The sequence below is a fragment of the Typopeltis vanoorti genome, chromosome 4 (genome assembly GCF_054136105.1).
Source record: "Typopeltis vanoorti isolate ZY-2024b chromosome 4, IOZ_Tvanoo_1.0, whole genome shotgun sequence".
NCBI classification, from domain to species: domain Eukaryota; kingdom Metazoa; phylum Arthropoda; class Arachnida; order Uropygi; family Thelyphonidae; genus Typopeltis; species Typopeltis vanoorti.
Window position 1 is genome coordinate 170,277,120 of NC_143552.1, and position 23,713 is coordinate 170,300,832.

Consider the following 23,713-nt stretch of genomic DNA (forward strand, 5'->3'; position numbering starts at 1 on the left):
TGTAACACTAAAAGAAAGGTAAAATGAATCTTAATACCCATCCTTATCCAAATCATTTGGCCTATTGCCACTACCAACTCTTATTCTCATTTCCAGTGCTTCAATCGCTCTGCTCATTCTATTCCCAGATAAGGTACATACATACAGCTTATGCATTTCTCATTAACCATACCTCTAATATTTGAATCTCTATAGATGGCTATTCTTGAATCTTTCATTCACCACATTCATGATGTCATGTTTTCTTCCAGGGTCTTTCTTGCTTTTTTATACATATCTATTATTTTCCAACACTCTGCAATTGCTTCATCTCTTGCCTTATTTTCACAATTTTTTTATGCCCTGAATTACTTTCTCAATGTCATTCAGTATTTTATTTTCTTCTTCTTTTGCCTTTCACACTTGCTATCTTACAGTTGGTTGGCCTGTTTTTTGTGTATACTACCTTACTATTATCTTCAAGCACTTCTTTAAAACTCTCTTTCACATTTCTTTAATCATTTCATCTTCTGAAATATAGGATAAAAATTGTAATAATTTGAAAAACAGACACATAGTAAGTGGAAGAGGGCTGGTGACTTACCTTGGCTATTGGTTAGGAGGTCTAACCAATAGCCAAGAATTAATGAAGTGTTTATCAAATCTTGTAAAATTTAACACAGCTATATTTATTTAGATTGGGTTTATATTTTACATATGCTGATTGAAAAAAAAAATCAGGTTTGTATTTGCTGCAGTGAGGCAAGTTTATTTCCATTTGATTCTGGTAAGCTGAATCTCACAGACCATAGTTGTGGCAGTTTTTATTTTATTTTATTTTATTTATTTTTTTTGTAAGGCAGACATTGGCGGATCTGAAGTTATAATATGATAAGTTTCAGGAACAAGGAAAATTGTACACATTTGGAACAGAGAGAGAGAGAGAGGAGGGATTTGGTCTTTAGGAGAGCAGTAAGAGTTGTCAGCATCACATGAAGAATGAAAGCAGTGTTAGAGATTATATTTATTTATTTAAAGTTCTGGCTATTTTTTCAGAGGTGCTTCAAATATAGGTGATAATAATAGCATTCTTGTAGTCTGTATGTCAAGAAGGATGTCACATTCTGTTCATCCATTTAACTCCCACTTGGTTTATTGTCCTGACTCTAGATATGTAGACTTATGCTGCTTCCCTCAACCCCTGACCATTTCCCATGTTGACATTCTCCCCTTGTAGCCTCTTATGCTATGCACTTCTCCAGGGTGTCTTCTAAGTTTGTTATTATTATTATTATCCAGACCTCCATGGAGTCAAAAGACTCATCGTGGGAGGTCGTTTTTAGGAAACACAAAGTGTATTATACCACTTCTTGAACACATTGACCGTTCCTGCTCCAACACTCTCTCAGGCAATGCATTCCAAGGTTCAACCACCCTCACCCTCTTGCGCACAGCCTCCTTTCGTAACTTTCAGGAATGTTCCTTGTCATCGCTCCTTCCCACCATTCCACCAAGTGAAGGAACTCTCTACCCTGTAACTGCCTCTCAACAGTTTAAAAGTCTCGATCATATCACCTCTCCTTATTCTATCCACCAATCTCTGCAGTCCACATTCCCTCAGTCGATCCTCATAACTCATATTGTACAGTCCTGAAACCATCTTTGTTATCCGTCTCTGTACCCTTTCCACAGTCAATTTATCCCCTTCAAATCCAGGGGACCAAATGTGAGAACAATAGTCTAAGTGTGGGCTGATCAGATTCTTATACAACGGAATGATAACTCTTTTATCTCTGCAGGTCATTGTCCTTCTCAGTATTGCAGCAATCCTCTGCGTTACCCTCACCACCTTTGCAATATGCTCCCTGAATTTTAGTTTTCTATCAATCATCACTCCCAGATCTCTTGTCTCCCCTACCTCCTCCAGTACAGCTCTTCCAATCGAGTATGCATCCTCCCATTGATAGATAGATCCCAAACCTCAAGACTTTACATTTTGCTGCATTGAACCGAAACCCCCCATTCATTTGTCTATCTGTCTAGTTTATTCAAATCCGCTTGCAGGGCTGCCACATCTGCACTATTCCTGATAACTCTTCCCAGCTTCACATCATCTGCAAACAACTGAATGTCCCCTTGCAATATATTGACAATATCATTGATATAAAGGTTGAACAATACAAGTCCCAGTACTGAGCCCTGTGGAACCCCCCCACTTATAACCTTCTGCTTTCTTGATATTGCCCCACCATATATAACTCTCTGATACCTATCAGTCAGTCAATCCTGAATCTATTTGACTAACCTGACATTTAAATCCATGTGCTGCAACTTAAATATCAGCTAATCATGTGGCACCCTGTCAATTGTCTTTGGGGAATCCAAAAAAATAGCAATATATGCCTTTCCCTCTTCAACTGCTCTTGTCACTTTATTATCAGCAAGAGCACCCCTTAACAAATCATGTTGATTCTCACAGATAACATTACCCTCATCTGCCCAATGTTGTATGCAGCCCCTCACTAATTTCTCCAAGACCTTAACAACTACTGATGGCACACGAACAGGCCTATAATTAGATACTTCCAGTCTGCTACCGCCCTTATGTAGCTGCGCTGTCTTACCTTCCTTCCATTCCCTGGATACCTTTCCTGCTGCCAGACTTTTATTGAAAAAGCCAGGTCAACCGAGCTTTCAGTTCTTTAGCACATTCTCTCAAAACCCGTGGTGAAATACCATCCAGTCCAACAGCGTTACTGGTATCCAGAGTACTCAGTATTTGGAACACACTCTCCTTTTGCACCTCGAAACCCTAAACCTGTCCTATCCCTCTAGTATTAAAACCATATATAATATAATAATATAATATAAACCATATAATTGCCAGTTTTGTAGTTCTAGTTTTTTAACAAAGAAATTCCAATGTTTAGCAACTTCCAGGACAAGCCTACATGGCACTTTCCCCATTCAGAGGCAGAGTATATATCTTCTGATGCTATTACCAGATCCAGTATTCTTAAACATCTAGATTTCCTTCATCACATGTTGTTTCAGGTAATTATTCCTTTGTAATCATATAGATTTCATTTCCATCTTGTCATGTGCTTTTCTTCCTCCAATATGTGTCTTCATAGTTGATGTCCTCCATAATAATTTCTTGACATGCATTCATTGTGATAGTGTGCCATTGCATCACATCCACATCTTTCTATGCATTCTCCAATCTATATCACACCCAATATATTTATGTTGTTGGCTTCTTTCTCACACCATATAGACTCAAACCATCAACCCTCGGTCTTAAAATTCTCCTTAACTTTTACTTTTTTTGATTGCAGTTCTTTGGTTATCATTGGTAATACCTCTCCACCTCTCTTATTTCATCTATTCCTCGAGAAAATACAATATCCCTTACATTCTGTTCCTGTTATATCATCTTCTGTCAATCAAGTCTCACTAATGCCAGTACTATTTGGCCAAGTTGAGCTGACCAATGCCAGAATCTCTTCCCTTTTATTTCTGATGCCTCTGGCATTAATGTTCATGCATGTTAACATCCCTTTGGTGGCACAATTATTCTTGCATGATGTAATTACCAATCCACTCAAATTCAAACTGTACTCAGCATTGTGTGATCGTTTCTGTACTCACACTTAATTGTCCAAGGTGTGGCTGGACACATGCATGCCCCTCTGGTTTCTTTGAGTTTGCAGTCTCTTGTTAAACAATAGTTTCTCCAAAAAATTTAGCTCTAAAACTATTCAAATTTAATCTATCAGGCATGTACCAGTCCCTTTGTCCATTAAGTTCACTCCAGACATCTTTGAACTTCTATATTTCGGCAATGTCACATTGCCATCTTCGGGAACATAAAGATATGGTATGTGCACTAAGGAACTAACAAAGCAAATGAGGAAGAAAGTAATAAACTAATTCTGTTCCTAAAGTCCTAATGGTGCCCTCTTGCGGGCTAATTTGGTAGTCTTGGCCGTTGGGCTGAAGTTCTCATAATGAAAGTCTCCCAAATTTGGGGCAGTTTCATGCACCCAAATTTGTTGAGGTTAGGAACGTTTTTTAGAGCTGCTGAAGATTCTTTGAACAATCTTTCGTATTTAAACTTGCTGTGATGGATTATTTTTGTTTTCTTCCAACGAATTTTATGGTGGGTATCTAAGGCATGGTCTGCCAACCCAGAGCGGCTGTACTGGTGAAACCGGATGTAGTCTTGGTGTTCTGAAATCCTGATATTTGTTGTTCTGCCTGTTTGGCCAAAGTAGGATTGTCCTACTTTGGCCAAACAGGCAGAACAACAAATATCAGGATTTCAGAACACCAAGACTACATCCGGTTTCACCAGTACAGCCGCTCTGGGTTGGCAGACCATGCCTTAGATACCCACCATAAAATTCGTTGGAAGAAAACAAAAATAATCCATCACAGCAAGTTTAAATACGAAAGATTGTTCAAAGAATCTTCAGCAGCTCTAAAAAACGTTCCTAACCTCAACAAATTTGGGTGCATGAAACTGCCCCAAATTTGGGAGACTTTCATTATGAGAACTTCAGCCCAACGGCCAAGACTACCAAATTAGCCCGCAAGAGGGCACCATTAGGACTTTAGGAACAGAATTAGTTTATTACTTTCTTCCTCATTTGCTTTGTTAGTTCCTTAGTGCACATACCATATCTTTATGTTCCCGAAGATGGCAATGTGACATTGCCGAAATATAGAAGTGATTCATTAAAGTATCTTTAATTAATATACTTCATATGCATTGTGAATTCCGTAAATTAATTACCAGTTATGTCTAACCAACGTATAAGTCTTACTACTAGAATCTTTGAACTGCACACCATATTCTGCTACAACTAAATTTAAATAAATGTTTCATCATTAATGGTAAACAGATTGATCTCTCCTTGTGCTTGTTAAAACACCTTATATTTGTAACATTTGCTTTTTTGTTTTTTTAATATTTAATTCTGTTCTCTTTTTTAACCTTACAGTTATATTTGCAATATAACTGAATATTATTATTGTTATTATTATTTGTTAATTAACAATTTATTATATAAGTTCATTCTGTTATTATTTGTATTGTAATATCTGTAAATTACATCTTGAACATTCACAATATCATTATTACTATAATCCTTCACCTCATCTTGACTACTCTTGCAGTTTTGTATACCTTTGATCTAGGTTAGTCCTATTTTCTTTTACCAATATCCCTTGCCCTTGTCTGCTTCATTAGTGCTTTGTACTTTTCCATTGGAAGAATGATGGGGAAATTGCTCTTCAAATGGAAAAGACTTAGGTGTGATCTCATCATGACAAGAGGATTTTTTTTTTTTTTATAATCTCCATAATAGATACATTGCATCCTTTGATTGGAAACTCATCCCTTGAGTTTAATTCTCATTGTGATGAGAGGAATCTTCATATAGGCTTTTTCAGTTGAAGATGAGTTAGTCGATCTCATATGGAGGTACCAGGATTTTTTTTTTTTTTTTTTGTCCTAGAAACCCAAGTTTTTCTGGGACAAAACAGACAAATACAGGCAAATCGGCCAGGAGAATACATGTAATTTACAGACAAATTGGCAGTAGATGGCATGTGTAGATGATGGTAGGGTTTTGTGTAGTTGATGAATTTCAGTAGTGAAGGCAGTAGTTCAGTAATTTGCATGTAATAGATTAGAGTGCCCTCCCTCATTGAGTTCTTGGAGGTGTATCAATAATAATAATAGTAATACAGGGTGTCCCAAACGTCACTGTGTATTTTGGTAAAACGGTGTGAGTTTCAAATAAATTTCATTATACAAGTATATTTATTCATTTTTCATAAAGCATAAATATTTTTAATGTCTAAAAGATGATTTTATAATGTTTATTAATTTTTTAAATGTTTTCTTTTCAGGCCCATAATTCATGATAAATGTTTAAGAGTGATTTTTGCTTTAACATCCTGCATTAAAGGAATGAAGCATTGCAAATTTAGACTAAGCTCTTCAAGGAGATTTCATAGCCACAGTCCTCTAGACAATGCAATTAGAACACTGGTGAATAAGTTTAAAAGAACTGGAGCTGTGAATGATGAGGAGGAGAGAAGTGGATGCCCAAAGATAACAAGTGAAAGCATCAAATTAGTTTGGAAATCTTTGAAGAGGACCCAGGTTTATCAGTTAGGGAGGGATCTCAAAGACTAAACATATCCAAGACATCAGTTTGTAGAATGTAGTATTAGACATTGATGAAAAAACCATATCACATCCGAATTATTGCATGACCTGCATGAAGAAGAAGAAGAAGCAGACTGTCTGCTTCGAGCAATAATGTGTGCACAAAGTGTCAAACAAATCCAAAATAACAGCCTAATTGACAATATCTTGTTCAGTGATGAGGAAACTTTTTGCACTTTTCACAGACCTTGGGCATGTTCTCCTCATGACACACACACACAAATTCATATCTTTTAAACTTATTCACCAGTGCTCAAATCGCATTGGCTGTAGGATTGGGTGTATGAAATCTCCTTGAAAAGTGTTTCCTAATTTTACAACTTTATTCCTTTGCCGCAGGATATTATAGGTCTGAAGAAAAAAACATCAAAAAATTAATGAAAATTATAAAATCATCTTTAACACTTTACAGATACTCATGTTTTATGTAAAAAAGAATAAATATACTTGTTATGAAATTTATTTGAAAATCACAGTTTCACTGAAATACATAGTGACTTTTGGGATCCCTGTTATGTATACTATAATTCAATAGCTATGCATTTTAGAAAAAATTAAGAATTGCTGAAATTTAGTGGATATATATTACTGATATGTCAGTGTTATGTGATATAATATGTACTTTTGATATGCATTTCAGAGTGATCTGGAATTAGACTGCCATGCTCCCATTTTTAATTGTAAGGTGAGTGGAAAAGATTGTAATTTTATGAAAGTGATATGTGTTTTATAATTGGAAGAACCTAAGTAGACATACCACTAAATATAAAAGAAACAAATAACTCACATTAAATAACTTAATATTTAATAACTTAATATTTAATGGTAGAAATTTTATCTGTGGGTCATCTGTCATAAGCATCCACATGAAATTGCAAATCATTCTATAAAGTAGTTTGTTTTATACAGCTGTCTGAAGCAAAAGTGTTGTCTGTATCCCTTGAAATGAATAAAATCGAGTATTGTGTGGTTATATGCTTGCGTGGTTGGCCGAGTGGTTAGCATATCCGTCCGCTCTCCAGCAAGGCTGCAGGTTCGAATCCCACCATGGGAATGGATGTTTGTGATTGTCTGTGAAAGCACTAGTGGTGGTAGTCGGCAATAGATGGCATTGGTGTTAGATGATGAAGGTTGGTGGAGTAGTGAGATGAGGAGTTGTAGAGTAGATGCCCTTCCTCGATGAGTCTTTGAACTCCCTGGAGGTGTGATGTAATAGTAATAATAATAATAATAACATCTTTGTAAAAGAAGGTTTAACACCAAAAGAAATTCGTTGGAAGTTCATAAAAGTTTACAGGCACTCGATTTCGATAATTAAGAAATGGGTTGCTGAGTTTAAATGCGGCCATACCAGCCTTGAAGATGATCCATGTGAAGGACATCCAAAAAGTGTAACCACACCAGAAATCATTGATCAAATGCATGATATTGTATTGGATGACCAGCGAGTCAAAGTGTGTGAAATTGCTGAGACTATAGGCATTTCAAAAGAACGTGTAGGATATATTTTGCATGAAGAATTGCATATAAAAACGTTTGCGCAAGATGAGTGCTGCGCTTACTCACAGCGGATCAAAACTTCACTCGCATGAAAATCTCTGAACAGTGTTGGAGCGTTTTAACAAGAATAAAACTGATTTTGTGCGTCAATTTATTACTATGGATGAGACTTGGATTCACCATTACACACCATAATCCAAACAGTAGTCAAAACAGTGGACAGAAGCCAGTTGTTCAGTGCCAAAGATGACAAAATCCGTTCCATCAGCAGGAAAGGTCATGACAGTATTTTGTGATGCTAAAGACATTTTGTTTATTAATTATCTTGAAAAGGGTAAAACAATAACCCGGGAATATTATTCCGATCTTTTAACCATACTAGATGAAAAAATTCGTGAGAAAAACCTGTTTTGCAGAAGAAAGAAATCATGTTTTATCAGGACAATGCACCTGCCCACAAAGGTGTTTTGGCAAGGAAAATTAAGGGATCTTCACTATGAATTGTTGGAACATCCACCCTATTCCCCAGATTTGGCTCCCCCCCTCTGACTTCTGTCTCTTCCCAAAACTAAAATTCTTCCTCAATGGTCAGCATTTTTCTTTGAATCAAGAGGTGATTGCAGCTGTGGAGGGTATTTTTCAGATCTTACTGAGAACCACTACAGGGATGGGATAATGGCGCTGGAGCATCACTGGAATAAATGTATTAGTCTTAAGGGAGATTATGTTGAAAAATAAAAATAATTTCGAAATTAAAAATCTTTTTTTTTATTGTTAGGTCGAGAACTTTTCGGACCACTCTCTTAAGTCATTTGTGCCCTTGACTACCACTAATTTTGATGCCCAGTATTTCCTTTTCTTCAATGTAGCAGTTATTTGTTTCATTGTTTCACCAGGAAAGCATATTTTGTGCACTTAATCACACCTCTAATGATCGAGTCCCCATACACTGATATGTGATTAACCTTTGTCTCTTTCTTCATAATATTAAGTTCTTCCTTCTTCTTTTCATCAACTTTCATCTGAATCATCAGCCAGTCTCTCTTTCATGCACATCCCCAAGATTCACAAACCTAGTATTCCTAGTAGACCTGTTGTTAACTGTATCGGTCGTCCTACTGGTAAGTTATCTAAGTATTTGTCAAATTTACTTTCTGACTTCACAGGAAAACTCTACTCATATTAAGAACACTTGGACTTCAGGAACAAAATTTATTATCTTTTTTTGAGCCCTTTTAATATTCTGATCAGCTCATATATAGTGTCCCTCTGCAATGGCATCTTTGTCAGACACCATCAAATTAATTAAGCACAATTTTCTTTCTGATATTGTTAAACCTTTTAATTTGTTGTTCACTCTTGATAGTTTGCTATTCAAAATAAATTATACCAACAAATTGAAGGTTGAAGTTTTCTTTCTGTGAAGTTTTCTTTCTTCCCCACTTGCTAACTACTTTATGGAACACTTTGAACAATGACAGTGTCTTCTCACTGATATTGATCACAGACCTAGACTTTAGTACAGATATGTCAACAACATCTTTGCAATTTGAAATGGTTCTTTTTCTGATTTAGAAAATTTTATATTCAAAATAAATGAGTCTGTTTATATAATAATATAATAAATAATTAAAATAATAAATATAATCATAAATACAGTTCATTTTTAAAAAAAGAAAACATATTAAATATATTTTTTATCTACTAATTCTTAGTAAACAAATCTATTTTTTATCTACTAATTCTTAGTAAACCTGATAGCAGACTACAGTTCTCAGTGTATAAGAAGAAAAGTCACAGGCCATTATATTCATGTAGAGTCATACCATCATCCTATTAAAAAAATTGAGACTGTTAACATCATACTACATCGTGTCCATGCTTTCTGTTCTGTAAAATGACTTTCTACATAAAGAAGTACATTACATCAAATCATCTTTCTTGTCAGATGGTTTCAGAAAGGCCTTCATCAAAAACGTTTTTCAGCATCTATAGAATTCCTGTCTCTACAGCTCAAGAAGAAATTACTTTTATTCCCCTGCCTTATGTTAAAGGGATATATGTGCATATTACAAAAATTTTAAATCCTCTCATCATCTATATGGTATTTTGTCTTATTAGAAAAGTTGCTGCCTTTCTCTCTTTACCATAAGACAAGCTTCTTCCACTTAATTTTCCAGATGCCTACCATATTTCTTGCTCTTGTAGCTTGTCTTAATATTAATCATACCATGATCCAAATTGATTTGCTTTCTGCACTCACCATCATTTCCAGCAGTGTATACTACTTAATGAGTCAGCCATCTGACTGCCCAGTTAAATGGTTGATGGGACATTTTTCTTTGGTTGGCAAAGACCTGGGTTTGATTCTTGTCATTGAGGTCAGGGCCTTTTTTTTTTCTTTATCACACACAAGAACCATGAACATTGGGATATATAATCAGCTCCACCACGTGGTTGCACATGGTATTGGTAGAGTAATCTCGCTTAGGAATTTATTTAGGTAGGACTTTAATTGCAGTTTAGAATATCAGAAAACTGAACTTGGAGAATACAAATTCTTCTTCATCTTTCTCAACTATCAGATGATGGGTTGAGTCCCCTATGAACAAATCTTTGCCATCTGGTTCTGTATCCTTCCATTTCTGTCATCTCTCTCTCCCTCTCTCTGAAGCTTGATAATTATAACCTTTCCTTCAAAGACTTTAGCCAAGTTCTCTTTGGTCTGTCTTTTTGGTTTGATTTGATCATCTTCCTCCAATTATTCCATTCAAGACTATATTTGTTAATTTTGAAAGGACTTTCTCCAAAATATTGTGTCCAAAATATCTTAATCATTGTTTAAGAATTATAGCTATGATATCTTCTCTATATATAGTTATTATTATTATTATTATTATTACATGACACTTCCAGGGAGTCCAAACTCATCGAGGGTGGGCACCTACTCTAAAACTCTCTGTCTCCACTGCTCAATCCAACAACTACAATGAATTGCAACTATCATCATCATCTACATGAACGCCATCACCACCAGTAGTATTTTCACAGACTATCACAAACATCTATGCCCACAGTGGGATTCGAATCCACAGCCTTTTTGCTGGAGAGCGGATATGCTAATCAGCCAACCAGGCCAGCAGTTTTATTCTTGTTTGATTTGTCTGTATTTTCTATGTTTAAATTCTATTTTTTTTCTAATTTTCCTGATTAAAAAAAAACAGAACCCAGATTAGGCAGCCTAGCCATATCACTGTGCATACTTATAATTGGCATTAGAGATCTGCACAGTTAACTCTCATTTCGGTCATTGCAATAGAAACCATGGGAATTTTTTTTAATAGTTTAGAGTTTGTTGCAATGAATTTATTTTAGCATGCCATTGTGCCTGTGGTACTTTGGTCAGGACTTTTCAATAACTTTTAGTTTGTGAGTTTTTTTTTCATCTCCTTTCAAAAGTTAGTAATGAAATCTAACATAACAATCCAGTTACCAATATCATCATGTCCATTTCATGATACAGGGCAATAAATTAACTATATCTCTTTTTTGTATGACTTTGCCATATTGCATTAATTATGTTGTGTTTTGTTTAGCTAGTCTGTTTTTAATGTGAATTCCATTTGCAAAAGATTGTAGTACTGCAGGTGGGCTGAGATTTAGATTTAGATTTACCAGCTGGAGACCAAGCCTGAAAATTTGTCCAGCCCGTTCAAGCCTCCACTAAATATTAAGCCAGGTGATATTTTCCCACTGGCTGATAACATTTACCAACCACCCTAGCTTCTTAGTGGATAGCTTGTCCACTCTCCAACTAACAGGCACATTTTGTCTTTTACATTTCTTTGTTGATTTATGATTTTAATATGGTGAGAAATACAAATTATCTTCCATCTAAAGACATTCACAGACATCCATGCTTGCAGTAAGAAGCTACAAAGAAACATAAAAGACAAAATATTGTACAAGTAAGCCTCATATAACATAGTAGTTGGATTCCTATTGAATCCATGTAGCACAAAATTGTTTATATTTTGTCTAAGAACCAGTACATAAAAGAGTGATGCATTTCAAAAGTTAACAAATCTGCACACATTTTTTTATTACTATCATAAAAACTTAATTTTTATTAAAAAATAGTAATAACTGATTAGTAATAATTTAAACCATTCTTTAAATAAATCAGCAGTTACCCAAGCTTTTTTTTATTTGGTTTTCAATATACTATATTTCAGTTTTCAAAAATGGTAATCCATTTTTATTTACATCTTTCATTTCTTGAGAATTAGCAATCTGTAAACTAGCACCATAATCTCCATACATATATATTATTGCATATAAGTAATGCCACACAGTCATTTGATGCATCGAAAACTTGATGTGGCATATTTTCATGTTCTTCAATAATTTTCTAAAGTTTGAAGTTTAGTAGTACATACCCAAAAAATTTTTTAAATGATTCATATAAAAAACAAAATAATCTTACAAAAACCTTAATAGTCACCATCGCTATGCTTCAAATTCACAAGTTTGAATGGTCTCAAACTTGTGACAAGTTCAATAGCATCAAACCTAACATGGGGATTTTTCCCAATAAAATAACGTATGGGGATTTCCCAATATGTTGTTGTTGTTGTTATTATTATTATTATTATTATTATTATTATTATTGTTGTTGTTGTTATAATCTGAGACCTCCAGGGAGTCAGGGACTCATTGAGGGAGGCTATAAATCACCCAAACCAGCTATCATACCTTCCCTTAAATTCATTCACACTAGATGCACTCACACCCCTAATGATGCACTCACTCACTGCTCTCTGGGAGAAGAACCTAGTTCTTACCACTATCTTAACTGTGAATGAACAAACTTAACTTCCATGGATGTCCCCATGTTCTCTCTCCACCTTCCATATAACGAAAAATTTCATCAGTGTTATGTCCTATAACATCCATTCAAAAGTTAATAGACCTCTATCATATCACTCCTCTTTCTCCTGCTAACCAGAGTCTGCAATCCACATACTCGCAATCTGTCCTAATAATCTAAATCCCATAATCCAGATATAATCTTTGTAACTCTTCTTTGCACCCTTGGAACCTGGGAGACCAAATATGCATGCAGTAATAAAGGTGTGGTCTTATCAAAGCCTTATAAAGAGGCAAAATGACTTCCTTATCCTTACATGTCAAGGTTCACTTCAACATCACAATTATCCTCTGAGTTGTATTTGCAACTTTTGCTATGTGATCTTAGAACTTTAAATTCCTATTCGCCAATACACTAAGATCCAACATCTCTTCAGTTTCTTGTAGTATAACATTGCTAATATAATATGCCACTGGAACTCTAATCAAGCCAAAGCGCATAACTTTACACTTACTAACATTAAACTGACAGCCATTTTTGTTTGCCCAAATTTACAGTCTGTTCAAATCATTTTGTAATTGCTGAATGTCAGGAGCATCCCTGATTGCCCTACCTATCTTTGTATCATTGGCAAACAATTGCACATCTGATATTAGACCCTGCCTGATGTCATTAATGTATAGACTGAACAATAATGGCCCAAGGACTGAACCCTGAGGTATGCCACTGGTCACCCTAAATCTGGCAGATTCACTCTGACTGTATACCACTTTTTGATATCCAGTTTATGCAACAGCCTTTCATGTAGCATCCTATCAAATGTCTTAGAAAAATCCAACATCATCATAGTGTATCCATTCCCTTTATCCAACTCGGCCGTAACATTGTTATTAAATATGAGCAAATTGCTAAAATATGACCTTCCTTTAGTAAACCTGTTCCTTGCAGAGTATAGCATATTTGTCTACTCATTTTTGTATGCTAGTTCTTACCAACATCTCTAAAACCTTCACTGCCGCACCAGAAATACTGATAGGTCAGTAGTTAGACACATCAGTGTTTGCACCACCCTTGTACAATGGAACTATCATACATTCCTTCCATTCCTGTGGAAGGAATGTATGATAGTTCCTCAGCTGAGACTCAAGTTATACATATATGTGAAAGTCATAGCCAATTTGACTAAACATTCCTTTAACAAACGGGCTCATATTCCATCTGTCCCTATAGACAAATTCTTAACCAGGTTGTTCAACAGCTCTTCAACCTCATTTTCATGAACCTCTAACTCTTCATTTAATGTAGCAGTAGCACTGTGCACAATGTTACATACACCTGGTTGATATATCTTAGCAAAATGAGCACTCATTAACTGAACAATCTCATTAGCTTCTGACACTCAAGTACGATCTGTGTTCAGGAAAGTTATTGTTCCACATTCATTCTTTCTTTTGCTTGTGGCATGACAATAAAATTCTTTTGGATTGCTTTTAGTTTGCATGGTCAATTTCTTTTCATACTTCAATTTAGCTTTCCTCACAATACTTGTTACTTTTCTACCTGAGCTTTATATATTTCATAACTTCTCTCACTCTTATTCTCATGATATTCTTTCCACATCATCTTCTTCTTGTGGATCTCTTGCTTAATAAGGTTGCACATCCATTTCACTCCCAACCAATTTATTCTTCAAACACTAGGGATAGTGTTCGAATGTTCAGATACCTCCTCATTTAAGCACTTTTTCAGAGATTCCCTGTGCATTGCTGACATTTTTCCCATTCAATAACTGATACCATGGGACCAAAGATAGTATTCTCCTAAGTTTATCATAATTTCCAGCTTTGTAGTTCAGCATGTAACCTGTTTTAATCAGAGCATCAATACAATTAGATACTTCCCAAGAAAGTACAGCATGATCACTGTCACCAGTTGGTAAAATATTCATATTCTTGATCCCTTCTAATGCTATGAGCAAATCCAACATTCTTTGACCTCGAGCTCCTTCTTTCACATGCTGCTTGAGAAAGTTGTCTCGCAACAATTCAGTAAATTCCTCTTCTTTCTTATTATGAGATTTCTCTTCTACCCAATCAATGTTTGGAAAATTAAAATCACTGATAGTTATCATTTGTTTGGTACCTATAAGACTAAATTGGCGATGCATTTCTTTGTCCCCTGCAACTGAGCCACCAGGTCTATAGCAACACCCACCATATTTTCATTTTGTTAACCTCCACTTCCCACCAGATAGCCTCAAACTCACTGCTACATGGGACATTACCATCATTATTTTCTTGTGTTTCTTCCCTAACTGGACTCAAGTTGGCTGATATCATTAGTATTACTCCTCCTCCTCCACTATCTCTTCTGTCATTCCTAAAAATAGTACACTCACTACACTCGATCCCATTTACCATATCTGATTTTGATAGCCAGGTTTCACTAATGCCAACAGTCTTAGGCCACATTGTGTTCATTAAAGCAACGAACTCAACCACTTTGTTTCTGATACTCCTGCCATTTGTGTATAGGCATAATAAATTACCGCCTAGCCTATTCTTATAATTAGTCGTGCTTGTTCTAAAATTTTCTCTTTTCCCTCCACAGAAATACTTAAAAGGTATGAACCCAAAGCATATTTTTCTACCCCTTCACCACATACATAACCATGTTTGAAGACATCATCATCAAATTTCTGACATGTATCCTCAAGGGGTGTACAGGATATAATAGTACTACATGAAAAATTTACATCATTACTAACTTCCTATCTACAATTTTCCTCCAAATCAGTCTGTTACTTGTCAAGACTCCAACATTATCAGATCTTATATATCTATCGTCTAAGGCAGTTTGTACCGTTTCAATCCATCTATATCTTGGTCTTCCTCAGAGTCATTTTCCTGCCAACCTGGCAGAGAACACTTGTTTTGCTAACCTTTCCTCGCCCATTCTGTTTAAGTGACCATACCACCTGAGATTAGCTCTGCGAATGCATTCCTGGATGCTGACAATGTCAAGCTCTTTCCTAATATTCTGTATTTTAATATGATATTGCCATTCATGCCATCTGGACTCTCATATCTGCAGTCTCTAGTCTTTGGTCAAGTGTTTTACTTCTGACCTACATCTCAGATCCATAAGTTAAAACTGGTTTGAACAATGTCTTGTATACAGCTAATTTAGTGTTCCAACTAATTTCCCTCTTATTCCATATGAATTTATTCAATTGACTTCCCACCATACCAGCTTTGTTGATTCTGTTGTCTCTTTCCATATTTAATTTACCATCTTCACTAAAAATCATGCCTAAGTAGCTGAAATATTTTACTTGTTCCACAGGTTCTCCATTGACAACACAGTTGACATTTTCAATGATTCTACCTATTTTCATTGTCTTTGTCTTTTTATTGCTGACCTTCATACCATATCTGTTACAACAGTTATTCAATTTAGACAGGGAATCTTGCAAACTTGTAGCAGATTTATTTAGAAGTATAACATTCTCCGCATAAAGCAAAGAGCTGACATTACCATTTTTCTCGTCTGCAAGGATAGAAAAATTAGAACTCCATGGTGGACACAGGAAGTTAAAGAGGCAGTGAAGGAAAAAAAGAAAGCATATCAAAAGTTCCTGGCAAATAAGTCAGCTTGTGCTCTTAGAGAATACAGAGACAAATGCAAGAATGCTAAACAGTGTGTAAAACTAGCTAAACAAAAGTCATGGGAGGACTTTGGCAAGAATATAGAAAATAAATATCAAGAAGGTGACAAAATATTCTGGAGGTTGTTGAAGAAGCTTAGGAATGGAGGAAAGAGTGCTGTAAAAGGAGTTAGAGATGATAAAGGTGACATGAAAACGGGAGAAAAAGATATCCTTGAAGTATGGAGTAATAACTTTGAAAAACTGCTAAATGAAACAAGCAGTGATGACAGCACAGTGGTAAAAAACACTGACCAGGCATGCAGTCAGGAATACATATCCATACTTGAAGTAGAAAAAGCCATCAAAGGCTTAAAATGTGGAAAGGCAGCAGGAGTAGATGATATTTGACCAGAAATGCTGAAGTATGGTGGTATAAAAGTCTTACAGTGGCTGCACTGCATTGTTCAGAAAGCCTGGACAGAGGGACGAATTCCCGATGACTGCAGTAGAGCTCTCATAGTACCCATATATAAAAAGGGAATAAAATTGAATGTGAGAATTGCAGAGGAATTTACCTACTGAGTATTTCTGGTAAGGGTTAGGCAAATATATTTAAGAAATGGTTAAGAAGAATTGTGGAAGAAAAGCTTGGTGAAGAACGAGCTAGATACAGGCCAAACAGAGGCTGTCAGGATCAGATCTTCACTTTATGACAGATAGTTGAAAAATCATGGGAATATAACAAAGATCTGTATTTAAGTTTTGTCGATCTGGAAAAGGCATATGACATGGTGCCAAGAGAGAAGCTATTCAATACGCTACAGTTATATGGTGTCAATGGGGCATTATGTCAAGCAATACTTAGTCTTTATTTGAGTTGTAAGTCAGCAGTTAGAATCGAAGGAAGTACAGGAAGATGGTTTAATGTTAAATCTGGTGTGAAACAAGGATGTACATTATCGCCTCTGTTATTCATTATCTATATGGATCCCATTATGAAGGAAAGTGGTATTAAACATGATATCAAAATTGGAGATGTTAATGTCAGCTCTTTGCTTTATTCAGATGATGTTATACTTCTAAATAAATCCGCTATAAGTCTGCAAGATTCCCTGACTAAATTGAATAACTGTTGTAATAGATATGGTATGAAGGTCAGCATTAAAAAGACAAAGACAATGAAAATAGGTTGAATTGTTGAAAATGTCAACTGTGTTGTGAACGAGAAACCTGCGGAACGAGTTAGGCACGATTTTTAGTGATGATGGTAAATTAAATATAGAAATGGACAACAGAATCAGCAAAGCTGGTATGGTGGGATGTCAATTGAATAAATTCATATGGAATAAGAGAGAAATTAGTCTGAACACTAAATTAGCTGTATACAAGACATTGTTCAAACCAGTTTTAACTTATGGATCTGAGAGCTGGGTCAGAAGTAAAACACTTGACCAAAGACTAGAGACCGCAGATATGAGAGTCCTGAGAAAGATTAGAGGCGTGAACAGATGGCATCAATGGCAATATCATATTAAAAATGAGGATATTAGGAAAGAACTTGACATTGTCAGCACCCAGGAATGCGTTAGCAGAGCTAATCTCAGGTGTTATGGTCACTTAAACAGAATGGACGAGAAAAGATTAGCAAAACAAGTGTTCTCTGCCAGGTTGGCAGCAAAATGACCCAGAGGAAGACCAAGATATAGGTGAATTGATATGGTACAAAGTGCCTTAGACGATAGAAATATAAGATCTGATAATGTTGGAGTCTTGACAAGTAACAGACTGATTTGGAGGAAAATTGTAGATGGAAGTTAGTAATGATGTAATTTTTTTCATGTAGTACTATCATATCCTGTATCATATCCTGTATCTCTTGCAGGTACATGGCAGGAATTTGATGATGATGATCAAACACGATTACTCATGTGACTCCAACCAAATCACCACATGGGCAACATTATGCTCCCGTACCTGGAATTAAATTGTCACACCAATAATTTGTGTGTGTGTGTGTGTGGATGTGTGTGTGTGGTATTGTATTATATATTATAGCTAGCAATTCAACAGGGGAGATTCACAAAAAAAAAAAAATGTAAATGTTGAAAAATACATACTATGCAATTGCAGGGTTTCCCCAAACAAAATGTATGCGTATTGAGATGAGAAGTTTGATGGATAAGAATGGACAAGTACAAGAGGTTAGAATGAAGGAAAGCAGAGAAAAAGAGGTTATTAATGGCTTGAAACTGCAATGTATGAAGATTCCATTATTAGAGGTGTGGCAAATGAGAGAACATAAGGTTTGTTTCCGAGGAGCACATTAGAGTGCCAATTAGTGAAAGGCCGGTGAAAGTTGCTGCTGAAGATAAGTTTTATTTTTATATTAAATTAGTGATTTGGATTTGTGTTTTGGTATAATTTTGTTTATTTTTTTATAGCTTAGCATAACTGAGTGATTGTGAAGATTTGTACATATGTTTGTAGATATATTTGTACAAACTTTTATTTTTACTGTTTTTTTTAAGCATGCAGTGAGCGATGACAAAATCAAGGTGCAAACAGAAATTGCATCTGGAAATTGGGAAAATTAGGCAATGCAAAAATCAAACACAATTAATGCCACAGATTTTTTGAGGATGCCACACTGCCAGAAATACAACATGTATTTATGGTGGAATGTGAAGAGTGTGTTGGCAGGGAGATTGAACAGGAAACAACAAAGGGTATGGATATGTTCAAAGTGCAATATTCCGTTGGGCTACGAGTTATCAGTAAATGCAAAACTGGCTGATGATGGAATGAAAATTTGGATAATTGTGGGAACAAATGACCATATGGAACACAGAATCGAAGCAATTGCCGGAGCAAAGATTGTGTAACTCACAGAAAAGAACAGTGGGGTGTTGCTACAAGCCAATGAGCACAGAGGGTAGAAAGCAGGTGAGATTGGCAAGTGCAAGAAGAATGATTGTTATGGGAGATTTCAGCTATAAGCATATAAGCTGGGAAGAGGAAAATGCATGTAGTAATAATGGGATGGAATTTCTAGAATTCTTTAGGGACAAATATTTTAGACACCATGTAATAGAGGGAACAAGAGGTGCAAGAGTTTTGGATGGATTTGATCATAGCATCAGAAGAGCTGATATTAAGTGAGATGACATCTCCTCCCCCCCAGCTGGAGCGAGCGACCATGTGGTTTTGAATTGGAAGATGAATAGACATGCAGGAGTATCAAAGAAAATGGAACATATCTGGAATTATAAGGGGGTGATTATAATAGGGGTGTATGGAGAGGTAGCACCTTAGTATCGATGTCAGCCGCTGATCTCAGGGTCAGGATTTGGACTCTGGTCCTCACATACACTCGACTCTCACTTATGGCTCCAAGAAGTTGGTAGCGCACACCAGCGGCCACACCCCGGTAAACCGTCTTGGCTGGCAGGCTAAACTAAGTGAGGGTATCAGCAATATAGAATGCTGTAAATAGGGAATGTCACCCCTTATGTGCACGAAGTCTGGAATGGCCAAGATGGCAGAAGAATCAACACTGACTGATCAATGGCATGACAGCAAGATGTGCGGCACATCGAGGGCACACGTCTGACATCTAAGGGACTTGTGGCCAGTCGTTGTGGAAGAGATCGGAGCCTCACCACGTATTTATCCATTGTCAACCATGAAACACACCATGTTACAATATGAAGTTAGAGTGTATGGGGTGTATGGATGGTTGAGACCCCTGCAACCATCAGCTCTTATAGCTACAGGGAAGAAGAGCTTGAAACTGGGAATTGTAAGACAAGAACTACTAAGGTAGTGTATGAAGATAATATCCCAAACCCTCCAGGGAGGATATTCTCAGATATCCCTTGTCTGAAAACCAGGAGCAATCTCTTGAAAATAGTAACATGGAACGTCAGAACACTCTACGAGGCTGGCAAATTAGATAACCTACTCCAGGAATTAAAAGTGATGAAGGCCGATATTTCAGGTATCAGTGAAGTGAGGTGGACAGATACAGGCATAATAATAAGAAAAAATCACACCATAATCTACTCTGGCAGTGACTTACTCCTTAATGGAGTAGCGCTTGTCCTAAGTAATAGAATTGCAAAATCTCCACAGGGATATTGGCCCATAAATAACAGAATCATAACAGCCAAAATAACTGCACAACCATTCAACCTGAATGGTTGTGCAGTTATTTTGCAAAAGTGGGCTCAGAAAAAATCTCATTTTGCATGGGAAACCAAGGGCTTTGAATCAGAAATGAAAGAGGTGAAAGATTAATTCAATTCTGTGAAACCAATGACCTAATAATTGCCAACACACTGTTTAAACATCCTCCCAGAAGACTATATACCTGGACAAGCCCTGGGGACATCTATAGAAACCAAATTGACTATATAATAATAAACAAAAGATTCCAAAATGCAATAACACAAACAAAAACATATCCTGGAACAGACATAGGATCGGACCACAACCCAGTGATTGCAAAAATCAAAATAAAACTTAAGATACCAAGCCAACCATTCATAAGAGAAACTTATAATTCAGGCTCACTTAACAACCAAGAAGTTAAAGACTGCTTTATAAAAGAATTCACAGAATCCCTTAACAAGTCTGACACCACAACTCACACAGAAAATAGAACGCCAATTGATGAAATCAACATGAACTGGCAAACATTCAAGAATAGCATCAATGAAGCAGCCAAAAATACACTCCCACAATTAAAAAGGAAAAGGAATAAACCTTGGATGAATGAAAAAATACTGACGTTGATGGAACAAAGAAAAAAGTTAAAGAACAAAGCTGAATATAAAAGCATGAGTATAGAAATAAAAAAAGAATGCAGGAAAGCCAAAGAGGAATGGATTAAATATAAATGTATAGAAAACCTTGATAGAAAACACAGAAGCAGAGAAATGCATGAAAAGATAAGGGAAATGACAAGCAGGACAAATACAGCAAACCATGCATCATTAGAGACTCAAGAGACCATATTCTAATGGATAAAAAAAAAAAAAGAAATCATGGAAAGATGGATTGAATACACAAGGAAATTATATGAGCAACACAGAAATGATATTCCTGAACAGACTGATTTAGAAGGATCATCCATTTTACTCTGTGAAGTTGAAAATGCCGTCAGAAAACTAAAACCACATAAAGCTGCAGGAATAGATAACATCTTGGCAGAATGGTTGAGGGCTCTTGATGAAGGAGGACTGAAATTTCTAACAAAATTATGCAATAAAATATATGAGACTGGATTTCTACCCAAAGATATTAATCACTCAATTTTCATTCCAATTCCCAAAAAAACAAAAGCTACAAGATGTGAAGAGTTCAGGACAATCAGCCTCATCAGTCAAGTATCAAAAGTCCTCTTATACGTTATTCTTGAAAGAAATAAAAGAAAAATAAACATAGAAATAAATGATACATAAAGTGGCTTCAAGGAAAATGTAGGTACAAGAGAAGGTATTTTCGACGTCAGAACCATCATAGAAGGATATCTAGAAAAACAAAAAAATGTGTACCTCTGCTTCATAGATTACAAAAAGGCATTCGACAATGTCCAACATGAACAATTAATTGAAATCCTTTCAAAAATAGGCATGGATGGAAAAGACATTAGGCTGTTAACTAATCTTTACTGGGAACAGACTGCATCTTTGAGAATAAATAGAGAGAGAGAGAGAGAGAGAGAAGAATTCCCAGTTCAGAAAGGTGTGAGACAAGGCTGTGTCTTTTCTCCGATTCCCTTTAGCCTATACACAGAAGAAATATTTAATAAAATTAGTAACCTCAAAGGAGTCACTGTAGGGGGCAGAAATATTAATAATCTAAGATATGCAGATGACAAGGTTCTTCTAGCTGAAAACAAATATGATATCAAAACTCTTATAGATGAAACCCTCAAGTATAGCAAACAGTATGGCTTCAGTTTCAACTTTAAAAAGACAAAAATCATGATAATTCCAAGAGAAAAGAAAATACCAAAAATATGCATCGATATAAAAGGAAATAAATTAGAACAGGTGCAAAAATACATATACCTCAGACACTTGATCACAGAGAATGGCAGGACGGAAGATGAAATTAGAAAAAGGATTGAAATAGCAAGGTCAACTTTCAACAGTGTGAAAAATCTACTAACATCTAGAGAATTAAATCTGAAAACAAGACTAAGAATCTCCAAATGCTACATATGGTCTACATTATTATATGGAGTAGAGACATGGACACTCTCCAATCTGAGTGTGAAAAAACTGGAGGCCTTTGAAATGTGGATGCTGCGAAGAATTATGAGAATATCATGGAAAGAAAAAACACAAATGAAGAGGTACTAGAGATGATAGGCATCAACAGGAGCGTAATGAAAGAAATTAAAAAGAGAAAAGTCAGATATTTTGGACATATTCTGAGACATAATTGCCTACAAAGGTCACTTCTCGAAGGAACTGTTGAGGGAAAAAGGAAGACAAAGACTGGAGTGGATGAAAAATATAGAAGACTGGACCTATCTCTCATATGAGGAATGTAGCAGAGAGGTGCAGAATAGGACATGGTGGAGATACATGGTAGTCAGTCTCCTGAAGGGAGAAGACACCTGACAGGACAGGATTATAATAAGCTTAGATATCAACTTGGGACAGTTCCATGGAAGGAGGAATTGAAACAACATGATATTATTATTATTATTATGTAACACCTCCAGGGCATACTCATTTTTTTTTTTTCAAAAGTATTGCTGATAACTTTAAATTTAAAGTACTTTTCAAACAAAAAAGAAGAAAAAAAAGATACAGCCAAAACTCTGTTAACAAAATTCTCTACAAAACCTTAATCTAAAACAAAGACAAACCAGACTACAATAAAACTATAACCATTCCCTACATTAAAGGGACATCAGATAAAATAAACAGAAGACTACAAAAATACAACCTCAAAGACACCTTTAAACCTCCTGCAAAATTAAAAAAGCTTACTTAACTCATCTAAAGACCCACTTCCTCCGCTGGCTCACCCTAGAGTATACCGTATTTATTGCACCTGTAACACGCCATATATAGGAGAAACAGGACGCATAATTCCTCTCAGACAAAAAAGAACATAAATGATACATTAAATATAATAATTATGCTGAAACTGGCCTTTCTGATCATGCCCTAACCTTATATAGAATTGACTGGAAAAGCACTAGTTGTCTACATCACACCAAAACATGGTATGACAAATTTAAAGAAGCCTGTGAGATTATTATCAACCACCCCAATCTGAACAATAATGATGGTTTTAAAATCCCAAACATATGGAAGACATATATTCGACCCACGGAACCTACCTCTCTAAGAGCAACTATAAACAGGACTGTAGAAAATCTAGGATCCTAAATCAAAAATAACAATTGTAATGCTAAAAATAGGACATCATTGTTACGGAAAGAAAACTATCT

General features: G+C 35.8%; 1 protein-coding gene across 1 annotated transcript in view; it reads left to right on the plus strand.

Moving 5' to 3' along the window:
• Positions 1–23,713, plus strand: part of LOC150107842 (cilia- and flagella-associated protein 251-like) — a 619,793-nt gene that overhangs the window by 249,875 nt on the left and 346,205 nt on the right. The window contains exon 9 of the mRNA XM_090392197.1: positions 6,861–6,905. Within this exon, the coding sequence (XP_090248323.1) occupies positions 6,861–6,905 (45 nt within the window). The remainder of the gene's footprint in view (positions 1–6,860; positions 6,906–23,713) is intronic.